The 19,512-nt window shown below is 46.8% G+C and overlaps 1 protein-coding gene across 1 annotated transcript in view; it reads left to right on the forward strand.

Annotated features, from left to right (window-relative positions):
- The window catches only part of LOC135203911 (rRNA methyltransferase 2, mitochondrial-like), a 218,749-nt gene that overhangs the window by 168,655 nt on the left and 30,582 nt on the right, over positions 1-19,512 (forward strand). Inside the window, exons 4-5 of the mRNA XM_064233843.1 lie at positions 7,732-7,871; positions 18,271-18,413. Of these exons, the coding sequence (XP_064089913.1) occupies positions 7,732-7,871; positions 18,271-18,413 (283 nt within the window). The remainder of the gene's footprint in view (positions 1-7,731; positions 7,872-18,270; positions 18,414-19,512) is intronic.

Here is a 19,512-nt window from a genome sequence, read left to right on the forward strand (position 1 = left end):
GGAATCTATTTATACTTAGAAAAGTCAGCTACAGGAACTTTTCACCGGGCGACACAGGTCTTCCCCTAGAAATAGATTTTTCCTTTGTCAAAATCCCTTTTTGATGAGGTTAGTTTGGAAGTCCTACACGAATAACTACCAACCCTAGCCTACCTGACCAGATTGAGGCCTAGTTTTGGAGGGTTAGGCTAGGTGTTGAGAGGCTCACACTACCCATAGTTGGTACTAGTCCTGGCTTACCTGACCAGACCGACATTTTGGTTTTGGAGGGTGATCCATCACTGGAGAGTTCCTCTCTTGTTATGTAAATGTAGGTGCTAGGCCTGTCTTACCTGACCAGGTCGATATGTTTGATTTTGGAGGGTTAGGTTAGGCTCTAGAGTGTCCTCTTTGGTGACGTACTAGCAAGCGCTAATCCTAGCCTACCTGACCAGATCGGTGTATCCGATTTTGGAGGGTTAGGCTAGGCTCAATGAATTTGCTCGCCTTTATTCGTCTGTACTTCCTCTTCTTCCTTATCAAGATATTTTGTAAAGTATAGCCTTGGCCCGTTACCTCCTTTAGGGTGTCAGTTGGCCTACCGTCATCTGCCCCTTTAGTAGTAGGCTATTTTACGTCTTCTCGGAGGGTGTTTAATCACCTGACCGGCTGCCGTTGCCAGGCTATTACTAGTTTTCCTTTCTCCTCCGGGCTCTCCCTTCTGTTCCAGACTCGTTCCGGAGGTGTTTTGTTAGCTCACTGACCAAGTAACCCTACCGGTGAACAGCAGCTGGAGCGTCGAGCACTGTTCCGGTGGATTAGTCGGAGGAGATTAAGGTTAGAAAGATTATGTATTCTCTGTTGGTATGTCTCCAGGCCTGTGTTTATTCCGGTGAGGTGTGGTCTACCATCACATGCGCCAGAATGTTATACGCCAGAGTTCTGCGTACTGCTGTTCCCGCCGCTCTGTTTTCCGTATTTCTCTGTGGTTATCGCTGCTTTCCCCACTTCGGTGGGGGCGGAACTAGGCTTAGGCAATGCGCTTCCAATTGACTTGGAATTGCTATCCTACTCCGGTGTGATCAGACTCAGGCTTAGGTTTTTACCTTGTTTCCCTGTTCTGTTCGTATCAGGCCAACTCCGCCGGTCATAGCTATTGCGATACAGAGATTATGGATTCCGGAGCAGGTGGAGACAATCAGAGGTTTTACGTTATATAAAATTATAATAGTTGATGTTTACCTTTAGCGGGTTTTAGTAGAACTAGCCTAAGTGTACACATACTGCCGGAATTAACTCCGGCGGAACTATTTGACGATACTCATGTATCAATTTTAACTTACAGATGGTACGCTGTCAGAAGTTGGTTTGCACAGCCGTCCTCCAACAACCGTGTGGTCATGAGGTCTGTCGATCTCATGCCAGCTGTGCTGTAGAGGTCGATAACCTCTTGGTCTGGCACCCGGAAGGCTGTGAAGTTTGCTACTCCTTGTTTGAGAATGTGACTGATGAGTTGGTAGGTACCATCCTCACCTTGGTAATGTTCTCTATTTTTATGATATATCCTTATATATATAGTATTTGAAAAGAAGGCACGTTCTGCCACTGGAGGATCTGATTTCGTCCTCTTTTACAGACTCCTCAGGCGCTCAAAGCCTCCTCGTTGGCGACCCTAAGGGTCTGGGTTGGAGGTTTTGGTAGGAAAGTTGCTGCCGGATGCCCCTATGGACTGTCGGAGGAGCTTTGTTCGTTACTGTACCCGAACGTGAGGACTTCTTTGGTAGTAGCTAGGTAAGTGGCGGCCCCTATTATTGCCAAAATACGGATGGAGACCCAGGCCCCTCCGGAAGACCAAGAGGCCTTATGCGAGGAGGTGGCGGAAGAGGTGGCGGACATCAGTATCCATCGTGAACCCATGACCGTCGACACGCAGGAAGAAGGTAGGGAAGTAAGTGAGGCAGGTAGTTTTAGATCTAGATCCTCTAAAAAGAAATCACTTTCTTTCAGCTCAACTCTTTCTTCTTCCTCTCCTTTTCAGGGCTTCTCAAAGTCCATGAACCTTGGGGACAGGTCTGGTTCCGTGATCCCCAAGGTGAAAGCCCTGAAAAAGAAGACTCTGCCTAGGACTACCAGACCAACTAAACCTACTCTGGCGAGTTCTGCCAGGTCGTCATTGGCTCCCACGCCTTTGGCTTCCTTGGCTAAAGCTACTCCCCCGCCTAAGGGGTCGAGAGCTAAGGTATCTAAAGCCAGACCTACGGAGTCCGGCTTCGACCCTGATGCCTTCGCTAATCTTCTCATGGAGATGGGCAATATCGTGGACTTGAGGTTTCAGTCGATGTCTTCTCAGCTCGCCTCGGCCTTGGAGACATCGGGTCAGTCCATCCTGTCTCTGGCTCAGAGACTACAAGTCCAGGAGAGTTTGCTGGCCGGACTTATGCAGTCCGGAGGCACACAGCAGTCCTTCATTGTGCCGGATGCTTCTAAACTTCCGCCATTCGAGGACAGCAACCCATGGCAGTTGGCTCTGCATGCTCCCTTTTCCCTCGGATGGCAATGCTGACGATTGAAGGTTGTGGAACCCGTCCCATGGAAGATTACGAGTTCTTCCCAGCGGACCTCCAGTTTCCCTTCCCAGGCTTCGCTCGGTTAGCTGAGGAAGCATTCGTCAGGGTAGACAGGGTCCCAAAGGAGACTGTAATTTATCCTAGGGACCAGGCCCAGTCAGCATGGGTCCGCACCCTTCTGGAATGGGAGTGCGCCAACACCAAACTGACGCCACACAAGGGTTGCTACACCATGTTCGTGGTGGGGGATAACATCCCGACCCCTTGCACGTCTAAGATCATGGAGTTAACTCTTCAGGCCAGAACGGAGGAGAAGTCGATGCCTCAGCTTCGAGAGACAGAGCCTACCTCTCTGCTCTTTCCCGGAGATCTGGAGTGCTGGGTGGGCGCTCCAGAAACGTTCACAGTGGGCAAACTCAGTTTAGTGAACGACTACCCAGAATCCCGGATGCCATGGTAAAGGCAGAGTTTGAGTCCAGGTGTAGACTGAGTAGGTCGATCAACTCTGTTACTACATCGGAGTTGACGGCTTCTGTCTATTCTGAGGAACCTCTATTCCGGGTTCTAACAAAGTCACTTTTGCAGACTTTCCAGTGTAACCTTTATGACTTTGTGGTTGCTAGGCGGAACTGCAAGAACCATATCTTTGTGGATGCTTCCATTAGACACGAGCCTAATAAGCTCATTAAAGCAGCAATCTGGGGACCTAACCTCTTTCCTGTAGACGTAGTTAACAGCATCATCAGTGAGGCTGCTAGGGCTAATCAGAACCTTCATATCCGCTGTGGTCTTCCCTCCAAAAGGAAGTTCTACGAGACCTCCGGACCACAGCCCAAAGGTAGGAAGAGGGTCAGGAAGTATCACCCCTTCCAGGCCCCTCAGACACAGACGATGACTCAGGCAGTTCCCGTCTCCCAGATTGGTCAACCTTCGACCTCTAAGGACGACCACAACAACAATTGGTGTTGCTGTAGAGTCAGCCAACTCAACAGTCCTCGAGTTCGGCTACTATCGTGACGTCCCCGGCCTTCAACGCTTCGTTTGAAGCGTAAGGGGCGTTTTGAGGCTATAACCGTCATGCAAGGGGTAGCAGAGCAAGAGGTGCTTACCGGCACAGAGCTGGTTCCAGAGCTCTCTCCAGAGGCAGAGGTTCCAGAGGAGGCAGAGGAAGTAAGACCTCATCCAGTCTATGAGCCTCTCCAGGTGGGCAGGAGACTCTACCTCTTCTGGGGCCATTGGACCTTCAGTCCGTGGGCCCACAGTATCATATCAAAAGGTCTGGGGTGGAGATGGATAAAAGGGCCTCCTCCACCAATCAGATTCCACCAAATTCCAACGACAGACCTTCTAGACTATGCCAAAGACCTTCTTCAAAAGAAGGCAATAAAGAAAGTCAGACACCTGAAATTTCAAAGACGTTTGTTCAGCGTGCCAAAGAAGGACACGGACAAACGAAGAGGGATTCTGGACTTGTCCCATCTCAACTCATACATTCAATGCGACAAGTTCCACATGCTAACCGTCTCGCAGGTGCGGACCTTACTTCCCCGTGGGGTCGTCACCACCTCTATCGATCTTACAGATGCTTATTATCATGTCCCGATAGCGAGAAACTTTTCTCCCTACCTAGGCTTCAAACTAGGAAGACAGGCTTACTCGTTCAGAGTCATGCCATTCGGGCTCAATATAGCGCACAGAATATTCACCAAACTAGGAGAGACAGTAGTTCAGGAACTAAGAGCTCAGGGGGTTACGCTAGTAGCCTACCTAGACGACTGGCTCATTTGGGCACCCAGTGACAAGGAATGTTGCAGGGCAACAGCCAAAGTAATAAAATTTCTAGAGTATCTGGGATTCCAGATAAACAAGAAAAAGTCCCGTCTCATTCCGGCGTCTCGCTTTCAATGGTTAGGAATTCAATTGGATCTAACCACACACAAACTATCTCTTCTGCCAACCAAGTGCAAAGAAATAGCGAAAGCTACGAGACAATTTCTCAAGAACAGACAGGCTTCTCGTCGTACCCAAGAAAGAGTCTTAGGTTCACTTCAGTTTGCTTCAATAACAAATCTTTTGTTGAAAGCCAGACTGAAGGACATCAATCGGGTATAGCAGAAAAGAGCCAACAGCAGACTCAGAGACAAAATCTCCTTGATTCCGCTGATACTAAGGAAAAGACTTCTTCCATGGACGACAGTCAAGAGTCTTTCCAAGTCAGTACTGCTCCAATTTCCCCCGCCATCTCTAGTAGTCCACACGGACGCCTCTCTGAGCGGATTGGGGGCCTATTCTCAGTACAAGAAGGTTCAAGGAACATGGTCGACAGTATTCCGCCAGTTCCATATCAACATCCTAGAAGCAATGGCCATTTTCCTGACCCTGAAACGACTAGCTCCGGCCAGGAATATTCATATCAGACCAGTCTTGGACAGTGCAGTGATAGTAGTTCACTGCCTAAACAGAGGAGGCTCCAAGTCGAGCCACATAAATCAGGTGATGATAGCAATCTTCTCGTTGGCAATGAAACATCATTGGCACCTGTCAGCTACTCACCTGGCAGGAGTACGGAATGTCATTGCGGATTCACTGTCCAGGACAACTCCACTGGAATCGGAGTGGTCCTTGGACGCAAAGTCATTCAATTGGATTTACCTACAAATACTGGGCCTTCAGGTAGACCTGTTCGATACGGAGTCCAACCACAAACTTCCATGTTATGTGGCTCCCAATTTGGATCCTCTGGCTCATGCCACAGATGCGATGTCCATAGACTGGAACAATTGGCAGAAGATATACCTATTTCCGCCAATAAACCTTTTGATGAAAGTTCTACACAAACTCAGATCTTTCAAAGGGCAGATAGCACTGGTAGCACCCAACTGGCTGAAGAAGAATTGGTTTCCTCTTCTACTAGAGTTGAAACTCCGTCCCAGATGGATTCCCAACCCAAAGTTGACTCAGGTGGTACAAACTCAGACTGTGTCAGCTTCCTCAAGAATTCTGAATGCCCTAACTTTATGGACTTCATGAAGTTTGCGGCACAGAAAGATGCTAATATTGATCCACTAAACACATTGTTCGTGGAATCAGACAAAAGAGAATCGACACTCTGGCAGTATGATTCGGCTGTGAGGAGGTTAGCCATCTTTCTAAAAGAATCAGATGTTGAGACACTGACTACGAATCTGGCAATTTCATTTTTTAGAACTGTTCGAAAAAGGCCTAGCTGCTAGTACCATTACTACGACTAAATCCGCCTTGAGAAAGATATTTCAGTTTGGCTTTAATATTGATTTAACAGATTCGTACTTCTCGTCTATCCTTAGAGCATGTGCTCGTCTGAGACCAGTAAACTGGCCTCATACAGTCTGGTTTTTAAATGAAGTACTCAAGTTAGCTTCAGATACTGATAATGAATCATGCTCATATATAACCCTTCTCAGGAAAACATTTTTAATGAGCCTGGCCTCAGGTGCCAGAATATCTGAACTGTCGGCTCTCTCTAGAGAACCAAATCATGTTGATTTCTTCCCGTCAGGAGAAGTTCTGCTTTCTCCGGATCTGAAATTCTTGGCAAAGAATGAAGATCCACAGAACAGATGGTCTCCGTGGAAGATTGTCCCTCTTCCACAGGACCCATCATTATGTCCAGTTACTACATTAAAGTCTTATCTTGACAGAACTTCTAATAGGTCTTCAGGTCCTCTTTTTATTAGAGAGAATGGTGGAACCATTTCCTTGAAGGCCATCAGACAACAAATTCTATATTTTATTAAACAAGCTAATCCGGATTCAGTTCCTCAGGTCCATGATATTCGAGCAGTGGCTACCTCAGTTAATTATTTTCATCATATGAACTTCGATGATCTCAAAAAGTATACGGATGGAAATCCCCAACCCCAAACAGTATTTAAACGCCACTATCTAAAGTCTCTAGAGGCCCATTTAAATTCTGTAGTGGCTGCAGGGAACATTGTCTCCCCTGATGCAGCCTAATTATGTATTTTGTAATTTTGTATATTATTAATTATCATTGATTTTGCTATTAATTACCTTTTGGTACTCCCTCTCACCTACCTGCCTCGCTTGTATTCCCTGCCTTTTTGCCTTTTTGTTACGGACTGGATTGCTTATCAACCCACTCCTGTACTACTTGTACATAGTTCATTATTTCATGTGTTATTATATTCATTACCTGTTCTTATTTTTCCCGGTGGTGGTATGAATTTGGTCATATATTTTTATACGTTATTTACTCCTTGTATTTTGTTATCCTTAACTTGGATCATTAAAACAATAATTGTAAGAAAATTTTATTTTACCTTTCATATAAACATTTTTTGTTTTACCCAAATTACCAAGCTTGTATGGCCAATTGTCTGTTACTATTTCACTGGGCGACACAGGTCGATCCCAGAAAAGGGATTTTGACAAAGGAGAAATCTATTTCTGGGCGAAGACCTGGGTCGCCCAGCGAACCCATCCCTCTCTTTCCCTTTCCCCACCCTTTAGCTGGCCCAAGCTTGGGTGCATATTTCAGGAATGAAGGTTCTTGGCAGAGGTAGTAGTGACGAGCGGAAGGTAGCCGTTGTAACGGCACCTCTCTAGCGGGGGATTTTGAGAGAGGAGGGACCTAATTGGCAAAGTATCTGTGATAGTGGCTTCCACTCACCCCTGATGCTATACCAACACCCTATGAGGGTGATCGATCCAGAGGTAGTAACTCTGGCATTCCATATGGCTTTTTTCTCTGGTATATTTAGCATTTATTTATACCTAGAAATGAGTGCTATAGGAACATTTCACTGGGCGACACAGGTCTTCACCCAGAAATAGATTTTTCCTTTGTCAAAATCCTTTTTTAAAAATTGATAAGGCACAAAAAAGTTTTTAAAAAAGTCAGTCTTTAATCTTACTTTACATCCATTCCTGCTTACTTCCATCTTGCTTTCCATCCTCTAGCTATTCTTTCTTAGTGCAAATGTGAGGTTTTCTCTCAATTTCACTTTGAGATCCTTGTACTTTATCTTATTTATATGTTGTGGACTTTTTATTCCAACTCCCTTTTACACTGTCTCGAGCACTGATTGTCTGAAAACACTCTAGTGCTTGATTAAACTAAGTTTCATCTTTCATCTATTCTTCAAGTTTGATCCTTCCTGTATCTAATTTTTTTTTTTTACAGAGCTCGAAGTGCATTCAAGTTAATAGAAATTGATGATCGTCACAAAATCCTTAATCCTGGTCAGGTAGTAGTTGAGTGTGGGGCTGCTCCAGGTGCTTGGACTCAAGTGGCTGTCTCCAGAGTTAACAGTTTACAAAATGGTTAAGTGTTTATTATTAACACCTTAATGACTAAAGTATTACTATACTTAAAATCACATACCTTACAAAATATTAGCATAATTTCTTATTTTTGCTTAATAAATTTGAAATGACTACTGTTCTGACGTATTTAGGAAATTGTTGTGTATAATTCTCATGACTCAATACTTGATTTGCACGGTTTGCTGAAAATTTATACTATTGCTTGTTTAGAATTCATACCATGTAACCTGTTCAGGAAATGAATATGGAAGAATGTTAATCGATGCATATAGCCAAACAAGTAAGAAAGAGAGCATTTCACCTAAAATACTTAAACTAACTCCACTTTTTGTGACTGCTGTTTGAAAGTTTGAAAGGGGCAGAAATTCTTGAACTCCTAAAACATGACATTTTTGAAAGTAAAATGTATTTTTCCCTAACAGTACAAACCTTGATTCCTTTACTTAGGATAGATTGTAGCGCAGCTGAAAATCCTGGCTAATACATTTTTTTATATCGAGGTAGCTAACTACCGGGCCGGTAGTTACCTGCCTGGCAGTTGGGAAGCACCGCCCTCCCACCGGCTCATTGAGTACATAGTCACTTTGATTACAGCTGGGACTTTGATGATGACCTCTGATATCAAGGGGTTGGGTGTTTGGCAGGACCATGCAAGTAAAGGACTCCAGGTTTGTATGGTTAGGGAAAAATACCAGGACCCGGGGTTATAGCTCGGAGTTGTGGATCCTCCACCCAGTGAGCCATGGTAAATGCGACCTGATGGCTGACGGCCTGGGTATCAAAGGTGTTAGCATAGAACTTTCTCTGGCAACCAAAACCAGGCTATATAATCATAACGGGTTTGTTGGGTTCCATCACACTCCCCCTCGGAAAGGAGTGTGGAGACTGACTTCTGTGTGTCTACAGAAAAACCACTAGTTGGACATGGAATGCATACCAGTATTGAAATCAGTGCCGGAGAACAGGTTTCGATGCTGTGGCTCCAAGTAAGGGCGAAAGGTAAGAGAAAATAGGCCAGTCATACTCTCACATTCACCCCCAGCCTGACACGGAACCTCGATCCTCGATTTGATACTTCCGACCTCTGAGGGCACGGAGGCAGCCAAACCACTTGCAAAGCGACTACCACAGGACCAAGATCAGCTGTGTCGAGGTAGCTGTGGGTACAGTCTTGAAGGTAGAACCTGGTGAAGGTGGGAGGGTGAGACCATGTGCCAGCTTCCATCACCTGGGTTACAGAGAGATTCTTCCTAAAGGCAAGAGATGTGCCCACTCCATGCACATCGTGAGACTTCACTTGACAAGTACTAGCAAGTGGAGAAGAGGGAGGGGAGAGGGCACGGCTAATCACCTGTCAAATCCATTGTGAAATGGTATTCCTTGTAACACTCTTCTTTGAAGGACCAGTACTCACAATGAGATGATGTAAGCTGGATCGAGCAGAGTTGGTCCATTGGAGATAGTACCTCAGTACCTCAGTGCTCTCAGAGGACAGAGAAGTATCTCATCTGGGTCTTTGGTTACTGTGCTCAGGCTCAACCTGGAATGAAGAGCACCGAGAATCAACCTTGGCCGGATTCTGGGTTTTAGCAACAAACTGGGATGAAGCATTAGTCCAGTGCTCAGTATGAGCGACAGTATAGGCTAGCCCATGAAGCTTGCTGACTCGCTTGGAGGAAGCAAGGGCAAGAAGAAAAACCATTTTCAGGGTGAGATCCCTGTCAGATGCCACGGACATCGGTTCATAAGGAGCTCTCTTCAAAGACCTGAGGACAGCAACGATGTCCCAGGGAGGAGGCTTCACCAGTACCGGAGTGCACCCCTGTTCAAAGCTTTGTATGAGCATAGAGAGTTCCTCCAAGGAAGAGAGATAGATTCCAGTCAGTCTGAAGACTTGGCTCAAGGCCGAGCGATAGCCTCTTACCGACGAGACTGAAAGGAGCTTCTCTCCCTGGAGGTAGAGTAAGAAGTCGGCAATCAAGGGGATAGAGGCTCCGAGAGGAGAACAACCTCTCTGACGACACCAACCACAGAAGATGGCCCACTTGGTCTGATAGACAGACGTTGAGAACTTCCTGAGATATCTTGACATTGCAGTCGCAGCCTCTCGCAAAAAGCCTTTTGCTGTGAGGAGCTGCTGGATAACCTCCATGCGTGAAGATGTAAGAAGCTCACCATGTTGTGGAAGATCCTCACATGTGGTTGGCACAGCAGGTCGGGGAGCAGCGGAAGATTCTCAGAGTCTCTACCAGCAGAAGTAGGAGGTCCGGGTACCATTCTACGTGGGGCCATTTTGGCGCTACTAGCGACATGGACAGGGAAGGTGTGGATCGCACTCGATTCAACACCTGCCCGATCAGGCAAAATGGCAGAAAAGCATAGACGTTGAGGCCGTCCCAGGGGTGCTGGAATGCGTCCTTGAACACCACCGCCGGATCTGGAACTGGAGAGCAGTAAATCGGCAACTTCCAACTTAGAGAGGTAGCGAACAGGTCTATCATCGGGAAACCCCACAAAGTCAAGACTTTGTTCGCTATCCGAGGAGCCAAAGACCATTTGGAGCCAACAATTTGTGTCCTCCTGCTCAGATTGTCCGCCACAATGTTTCATTTGCCTGGAATGAAACGAGCTGTCAATCCTACCAAGTTGAGAGCTGCCCATTCGTGAATCTGCACTGCTAGTTGGCACAGCTGCAGAGACACAGTACCGCCTTGACGGTTCACGTATGCCACTATGGTGGTGTTGTCGCTCATCAGCACCACTGAGTGGCCTGTCAGAAGAGAGATGAAGTGCTGGAGTGTCAGGAAGGCAGCTCAAAGTTCCAGTGCATTGATATGATCTCGATATTCCTGGTCGAACCACAGGCCCAAAGCCAGGTGTTGCAGTAAGTGCGCACCCCATCCTTCCTTGGATGCGTCTGTAAACAGAAGCAGATCTGGTGGATGAGACTGGAAAGGGGAGCCCCTCAACAGGTTCGCGTTATCCAGCCACCACATGAGATTGCAGCGCATGTCCTCCTCCACTAGGACTAGGTCGTGAGGAGAATCCCAACTTTGCAACTGACGATTCTTCAGACCCCACTGAAAAGATCGAAGGTGCATCCGACCGTCTGGAAAAAGGCGTTCCAGCGAGGCCAGATGTCCCAGCAACTGTTGCCACTGATGTGCTGGAAGCTGGGACTGTCGAAGGAAGGGTAGAGCGACACCTCAGAAGTGTTCCAGTCTTTCTGGTGTCGGAAAGGCTTCCCTTGCAATGGTGTCGAGGATCATACCGAGATACACCAGTCGTTGAGAAGGCTCCAGGGAGGACTTCTTGCAGTTCACCATGATCCCCAGATCGTGACAAAATGCTAGAACCCTGTCTCGGTGGAGACAAAGAAGCTTCACCGAGGGCGCCAGTATTAGCCAATCGTCTAGGTAATGCAATAGACGAAAAAGCCCAGGTCGACACTAGGGTGACCACCTGAGTGAAGACTTGCGGAGCTGTGGAGAGACCAAAACATAGGACCTTGAATTGGAAAACACTGCCTGCTACAACAAGATGAAGATACTTCCTGGACAACGGATGGATTGGGATCTGGAAGTATGCGTCTTTTAGGTCGATTGTCACCATGTAGTCTAGAGGATGAATGGCCTGTCTGACTGTGCTGGGGGTCTCCATCCTGAACGGGGTTTGCTGAACAAATTCATTCAGGGCTGAGAGGTCAATGACCGGTCTCCAGCCTCCAGACGCCTTCTTCACAAGAAAGAGTCGACTAAAGAAGCCGAGAGACTCGTCGAGAACCTCCCAGCATTTCCTGGACTTCCGCCTTAAGGACGAGATCCTTCGTCAATCCCAGATGATAAGATGATGACATCTTCTGGGGTCGAATAAGAGGAGGGGGAGAATTGATGAACGGGACGTGATAACCATGGCAGAGTGCGGTCAGTGTCCAATCCTCCGCCTGTTGGTAATGCCACCTTGTCCATCTGGCTTGCAGGCATCCCCCTACAGGTGGCAGAATGGGGCGAGGGCCCTCCACTGGTCACGGTGGCCTCTCTTCCTCTTGCCACGTTTGCCTCGCCCTCGACCACCTCTGGTTGAAAAGGGCTGCTGACCTCTCGGCCACCAAGCGGTGGAGGTAGTGGGACAGGGATCAGCCTTGACAGGAGGATGAGAAGCCCTCCTAGTTGGAGAGCCAGGACGACGTCGATCAGAAGCAGCAGGAGGTTGAGGCCAATGGAAAAATGCTGCGTGATGCAGCAAAGAATCCTGGCTCACTCTCATGAAGTTTCCCACTACCTCGTTCATATCTGAAGATGGAAAGAGGGTGGATCCCCGAAGCGAGGCATTCCTCAGGCCGGTCACATCCTGAGGGTCTACAGCTCAGAACAAGGTTGGCCCAAAGGTTGGCAAGCAGGTGTACTAAGAACTCTAGCCTGACAAAACAAGGTCATGGAGCTGACAGGCCATGTCAGCTTGCTTGTCAGGCTGCTGTGGAGTTTTCGAGATGGCAAGAAAGCCCACCATACCGCCCCAAAAGTCCAACCTTGAAGCTGCTTGCAAAGCCGCCATCGCGGTTTGTTCAAGCAGTGACATCTGGGAAGAGAGTGTCGAGGTCCGATGCTGAAGGGCCTGGAGTGAACCTACAGGCGTCAATGACGTGATGGTAGGGTTTACGGGCAAGGGTGAAGGCTCAGCCTCCTGGGCTATGTAGTACTTCCTCTGCTTCTGAAAAGCAGAGGGGAGTAACTTGGAGGACCGAGATGCCTGCAGCAAATCCTTCCTCACTGAAACCTGTTTGTTGACCTTGGTCAGAGCTTCCCTTGTCAGGGATGACAAGGGCAGCTCAAACCGGAACCGAGCACCACGAGGGCTGCAACAAAGAAGGTCGACTGCTGACGCACAGACTTTCGGAGAAGTAGTTGGAGCTTCTCCTAGGCCGTTCACCTTCCAGATGAGACCAATGATCTCGTGGAAGGTGATTTCAGCTGCCGCATCTTCTGGAACAGCTGGAGCAGCTGGCTCCGGAAGATAGCCAGCTGAATCGTCGGTTGCATCGGGAAGATCATCCTCCCTCTGCATTGACGCACCAGGTGTGAATAGGAGGGGTCCAAGATCGAAGAAGGCCAAGTCTCTGGTTGATCCTCATGAGGGACACAGAAGGTCCAGGAGCCGAGGCCCCCAGAGCCACAGAAACCTTTGGAGGCTCGGGATCGTGAGGGCGAATCTTCGCTGCCTTCCAAAGGTCCTTATGCCCTTGTTGGACAGCACCTTGCAAGAAGGGGGAAGGTGGAGTTGGAGGATGCCTGTCTGCATCTGGCAAAGCTGGAGGCGAGAGGGGAGATGGAGCCCTCTTCACAAGCCCTTTGGGAGCCCTGTTAGGAGGAGCTCGGCCGGGTTCGAATTCGATGGGCGAGATGCGGGAATTCTTCACGAGGGAACGAGCCTGAGGAGACTGAGAACCCTGAGAGGTTGGAGACCTGGACTCGTAAGGAGTCACAGGATGCATGTGCCTCAAACATGCCTCATTCCTGGCGTTGAGCACTTGTGGCAGTTTGGGGATTGTAAATCCCTGTGACTGCTCTCCCAACTTCCTAAGGGGAATAGGTCATTGGAAGGCGATGGAGAAGGGGTCCACTTGCGGCCCCATTCTCGAGGACGAGTCGGGGAGCGATGACCTTTTCTCAACAGCGGAAGCCGATATGACTGCCTTTGGGAAGGCTGGGTTGCAGTGTTATGAGGATCCCGAGGTGGAGATGGGACCTCTAGAGGAGGAGGAGGACAATGGAAGTTCTGAGGATGGGTTCTCAGACTCAGACATCTCCACTTTTCATGCTTAAACACTGAAGGAGGCAGAGGGAGAAGGTTCTAGGCACCAAGTATGAAGAGGCATCAAATGGGCAGGTGCGTGCAATTCTGCAGGAGCATGTGCTGGTGCGTTTAGGCGAATGGCGCGAAGGAGAACGCCTAGAAAGGCACGCTTTAGAATGCGCCGGAGAGCGATGATGCCCTACAGGTAACAAAGGCGTGTCATGGAGCGTATGTGAAAGATGAAGAGGAGCACTCTGAAGCAGAAGTGCATCTGGTGCGTGAAGCGGGAGATTGAGAGCGCCTGTGGGAGTGTTTAGAAGAATACTCTGGCAACACGTGTTGGTGTGTTCGTGCAATGGCTCATACTGGTAAGCACTTATGCTGTTGATGAGGCGGAGGTGAAGCAGCGAGTTGGGCAACATGCGCTACAGGTGAGCGCTGTCGAGAGGAAGCATGCGTATTCACGCGTGCTGTCGGAGCACACTGTGCAGGAGCTACAAGGCTCGCAGATGAATGGCGTGCATCAGGAAGGTGTTTTTGATGTGTAGCAGCACGCACAGGTGTAGAAAGGGGATGCGTGTTGACCCCAAGAGGGAGAGACAGAGTCTGTGTAGTGCCGAAGCATCACGCACTGCAGGGGAGCATGTGATTAGCAAAGCCCCTGTGTGCGTTCCATAGCATCGCGCACTGAGGAGGAGTGTGTATCCAGCAAAGGCTCCTTTGTGCGTGCTGTAGCATCGCACAAAGACGAGGAGCTTACAAGCGAAGGTCCAACAGTTACCGAAGGAGAGTGTGCATCAGCATATCTCTAAGAGGAGTCTCTACTGCCTCTATGAGAGTCACTGCTGGCTCTCAAAGAAGGTGTGTCAGGAGGAGTCCGAGGACCCCATCGAGGGACAAGGCGAAGCTGCAGGGCCTGCATCCCTGAAGGTGGGTAGATACGAGGAAGATCCTGGCCAGCGTCGAGAGGAACCTCCACAGGGGGAGGGCTAAGGAGGGAGACGCAGCCCCAGAGGTGATCGCCGACAAAAGCTTCTCCTTCGATGGCAGGCCAGGAAGTCCCAGCGAAGGCCACAAAACACAAAGGGCATCATCAACAGCATGGACTGATAGGCAGGGCACATCCTTAGAAGGGCCAGGCCTCCCCGTTTCACCAGGGGAAATAGGCAGGTCTCGCCCTTTCAAAGGCTCGCCAAGAGTTAATTCATCGCTCTCATGTGCCTCACTCCTGGAGGAGTGAGACGCCGAAGGTCCCGAAGGACGGGTCCCCGATGAGGAAGCAGAAGGTCTGGGTCACATGGTCTTTGAGGAAGAACTCAAAGGCGAAGAATCCCTCTTCCTCTTTTTACTTCGCTGCCGGCAGTACTCAACCCACTGGGCAGAAGACCAGGTACGACACTTCTCACGGGGATTCCGATGTACAGGAATGCCCTCTGCAAGAAGGACAAAGAGGGTCTGTCAATCCTGCTCATGAAAGTCCCACACCTCTGGCCAGGGACACCAGGGCAGGAACGCATAACCGCCTCATCAGTCATACTTGCATTTACCTTAAGAAAAAAAAAAGAATGTGATTAATAATTTCAACAAGACAGCAAGAGCGAAAGAGGTCTTTCATGGCTGCCGGCTGTAATCAAAGTGACTACTCAGTGAGCCGGTGGGTGGGCGGTGCTTCCCCACCGCCTAGCAGGTAACTACCGGCCCGGTAGTTAACTACCTCGGTATAAAAGATTGTACGTATTAGCCGGTAGTTTCAGCTGAGCTGCAATCTATCCTAAGTAAAGGACGGGAAGGTTTGTATATGGTGTAGGAACAACTATTATTTCAAAAGAAGATAGTGCCATGTAGGAGTTAAGCATTGTAAAATTGTAATTTTCAATAAATAACTTACCAAGTAATTACTTAGCTATAATTTCTATTTATGCAGTAACCTTTAATTTAACAATCACGTTAGGGCTTCAATAGTTTAGTTTAGGTGACAAGCCCCGCCCACTCAATGGGTGTGTGGTAATAACTTCGTTGACGGCATCATTCTGTTTTTGTCGCTCATGCGATCAAACCATCAAGCCTGCTGCAGACTTGTTTCACCAGTTTTTTAGTATTCTCGCTGGAATTCAGTGAAGTATTGTTGCTTTTGCAGCTTTTGAGTTAGTTATGCCTGACTCGAGTGCTTCTAGTGTTCGCAATTGTACCGAAGGCTGTAGATCTAGATTGACTAAGTTGTTATGATTTGCATACTATGTGCATCAATTGTAGAGGGCAGGTATGTTCTAAGCAGGATGATTATGATGAGTGCAATGATTGGGATGAGAAAAAAACAGAAGGTTCTTGAATCTCACCTTAATAAACTTGAAAGGGATAGAAAGAGAAAGGTGGCCTCTAGGGCCAAGAATAGGGCTTCTGTTAGTCTAGATTCTTCCCCTAAGGTTAACTCGAATCTTAGTCTTGCTATTCCTTCTTCCCTGTTTCCACCCTTTTTCCTATTCCCAGTCTTCCTACTATCAACACACAGACTCTTGTGCCTAGCTCCCATGCTTGTGTCACAGATCATGATGATCTCATCAAGCCATTCGACACTTTCTAGGCAGAAGAAGGCCGACTGGGTTTCCTGGAACCTAGACATCATGCTGAAGTGGCTCTTTGGCCCTCTTTTAAAACCCCTGAGTTCGCTTCCCTAAAGACCCTCACATGTAAGACACTCTTCCTTGTAGCTTTGATGACTGCCAAGCGAGTAAGTGAACTGCAAGCTATTGACATGAGGGTAGGCTTCTGTGAAGGAGACATAGTGTGCTTTTTTACCCTAGGTTTCCAAGCCAAGAACAAGGACCCATCCAAGCCCTGGCCTCGTTCCTTCTACATAAAGAGTTTAGTGGAAATCCTTGGCCTAGAGGAAGAGGAAAGGGTTTGTTGTCCAGTCAGAGCCCTAAGAGAAGATCAGAAGGCTTTCCAGCAACTTTTGGTGTCCCGTCAAGAATCCTTCACACCCTCTTTCAAAGAACGCATTGTCATTCTTCCTAAGGGACCTGATCTCTGAGGCACATTCTTAAGATTCAGGAAGACACTACCTTTGTTCAAAGTGAAAGTACATGAAGTCCAATCAGTCGCAAGCAGTCGCTACTTCTCTCGCTAACAAGCATAATTTGTCCCTTTCATTCATTCTTCAGTTGACCTTTTGGAGATGCATATCAATCTTAACGTCTCACTACTTTAAAGAAGTTGGAACAGTGTTTGAAAATTGCAGAATCCTAGGGCATTTATCAATGATAACCTGGGACTGGTGCCAATTAGCAGGATTGGCACATATTGACACCGATAATCCAGTTATCATTTTCACTAGATAAACGCTGTAAAACTGGATCACAGATAAATGGGGACTTCATGTGCAGTGTTCCCCCCCCATATTCTCAGGGATGTGTACCAGACCCTCCCTCCACTCACGAATAGCTAAAATCCGCAAATAGTTGCAACCCCTATAAAAATACTTAAAACTGCTATTTGTGCTTGTTAAAACTTAAGAAAAACCGCCCTAAAAATTTTCATACCATGTTCTTTTAATAGTTTATCACAGAAAGTGCATTTTATGATGAAATTATGTGGATATTTCTCATTGAAAACTGCTGTGAATAGGCAAATTTTCTGCAAATAATGTGGGTATATAATCCAGAGAGAAATCCGCGATTATGTGAGTCTGCGAATATGGGGGATTCACTGCATGTACTTTGTACCTGGAGTGCCCATGCCCACCAGTCTTAATGAATGGATAGCGGTTATCTGTAAGTGTAGGAGACAGTCTTGTCTGGATGTTGTTTTTATTGGTACCTTACCCAGGGTACGAGCACTTACATGTCTTGTCAGCAATCAGGCCTATCATGTGTTGCAAGACTCCCTCTTATGTAGAGGCAACCCTTGGCTCAACCACCACTCCACTACAAGTTGAGATGAGCACCAACCAGAGTCAGTACTCATCTGCAGTAGCTCTCTAACCAGGTAAGGAAACAATAAGCATTGTTGCAATGCTAACCATCCTTTCTATCATGAAGTCATCATCACACCTTAATGTTTTGTAGGAAAATATGTCCATTCATCCTACCTCTTATCAATGTGGGATTCAGCTAAGTAAATACATGTACTTGGTAAGTTACTTATATTAAAAGAATTTTTATACTAAAATTAATTTCCATATATACTGCTTACCAAGTAATTAGTACAGAATCTGAGCTCCCTCTTCCCCCTCATGGATATAAGAGCACAAACAGTACACTAAACTATCAAAGCACTAACTCAATTGTTGAATTAAAGGTTGCCAAGCAAATAGAAACCATAGCTAAGTAATTACTTGGTAATTACGTGTGAAATTTAATTATAAAAATATAATTTTAGTGTTGGTGGGGTATTCCTCCAGAATAACTAAAGAACTTTGACATAAAAATGATCAGCTATCCCTTGGGGTTATGCAATTTAGTTACCCATTATAAATTATTAATGCCTTAGGAGTTATGGAGTTCAGTCTTCATTGTAAATTAATAAGCTATAACTTTTACGATAAATAAAAATGCAGAATACCTTTCCTTCAGTTTGTGCTAAAATATCTAATGATTCTTTTCAGTAAAAGGCAAACAACAAGGACTGGTTGTAGGGATTGATCTCTTGGGTATTCATCCGCTACCTGGAGCTATATTTTTAAGTGGTAAAAATTTCACAAACCCTGAAACTCAACACGAGATACTAAAAATTCTCGATGGTAGAAAGGTAAACATAAACTATAACTTCTTTTTTCTAGCATTTTTTGTTCCCACAAAAATACAAACCTTCGTTCTTTTCATAGGATTTAGCTTGCAAATACAAACTGGAATGGCTGTTGAACTTTCAGACAATTAAGGCTCTTAATCCCCTAGGGATGGGGGCCGGACCTTTGATCCCCCCAGTAATTGCATATGAAAATGTCTGGTTTTGATGGTATGATAATTATTTTTCACTATGATATTCTAACATATTTGCAGGAAATCATTTTCATCACTTGACTAGGTCATAAATGATTACGTATATACGTACAGTGGTACCTCGAGATACGAAAGGCTTAACTTACGAAAAACTCGAGATACGAAAGCTGACACAAAAAATTTTACTGCTCTACATACGAAAAGTTTTCAAGATACGAAAGGTTTCTGAAAGTCCGAGATTCGCCCGATAACAATTTTGAAACTCGTGCCGCGCACCGCCATCTTAGTTCTAATAGACTCGCCACCACCCTCCTGCTCTCCCACTGGTTCCTGATGCTAGCCAAGCCATGAGATCCTTCTCTCCTATTGGACAGCATCCCTCCCATCATGCATCTTATGTGTGGCGCTTCGCTCGGCCACTTCGCACCCGAAGCTTTTATCGTACGCATGCGGCATTCGTTCGGTCCAACGATTTCGTTTAGTATCGTAAATTCATTAGTGATATAGTTGTGCTACTTTATCGTGTTGTGAGAACCTAATTAGTATACGTACTACATACGTAACTTAATTACGTACAGTACATATAGTCATGGGTCCCAAGAAAGTTGCTGAAGTTCACAGAAAGAAAAGAATGCTTTCTATGGAGACAAAAATGGAGATAATAAAAAATATGAAGCTGGCTTGCGGTTGAGTGTGATCGCTAAGGAATACGGCCGAAATCCGTCGACAATAGGCACCATCCTTAAGCAGAAGGAAGCCATCAAAGCAGCTACACCTTCCAAGGGCGTGACTGTTTTGTCCAACAAGAGGAGCCATGTGCATAATGAAATGGAAAGGCTGCTTCTTGTATGGATCGAGGACAAAGAAATCGATGGCGATACGATAACCAAGACGGCAATCTGCCAGAA

This window comes from Macrobrachium nipponense, chromosome 44, assembly GCF_015104395.2.
Source record: "Macrobrachium nipponense isolate FS-2020 chromosome 44, ASM1510439v2, whole genome shotgun sequence".
NCBI classification, from domain to species: domain Eukaryota; kingdom Metazoa; phylum Arthropoda; class Malacostraca; order Decapoda; family Palaemonidae; genus Macrobrachium; species Macrobrachium nipponense.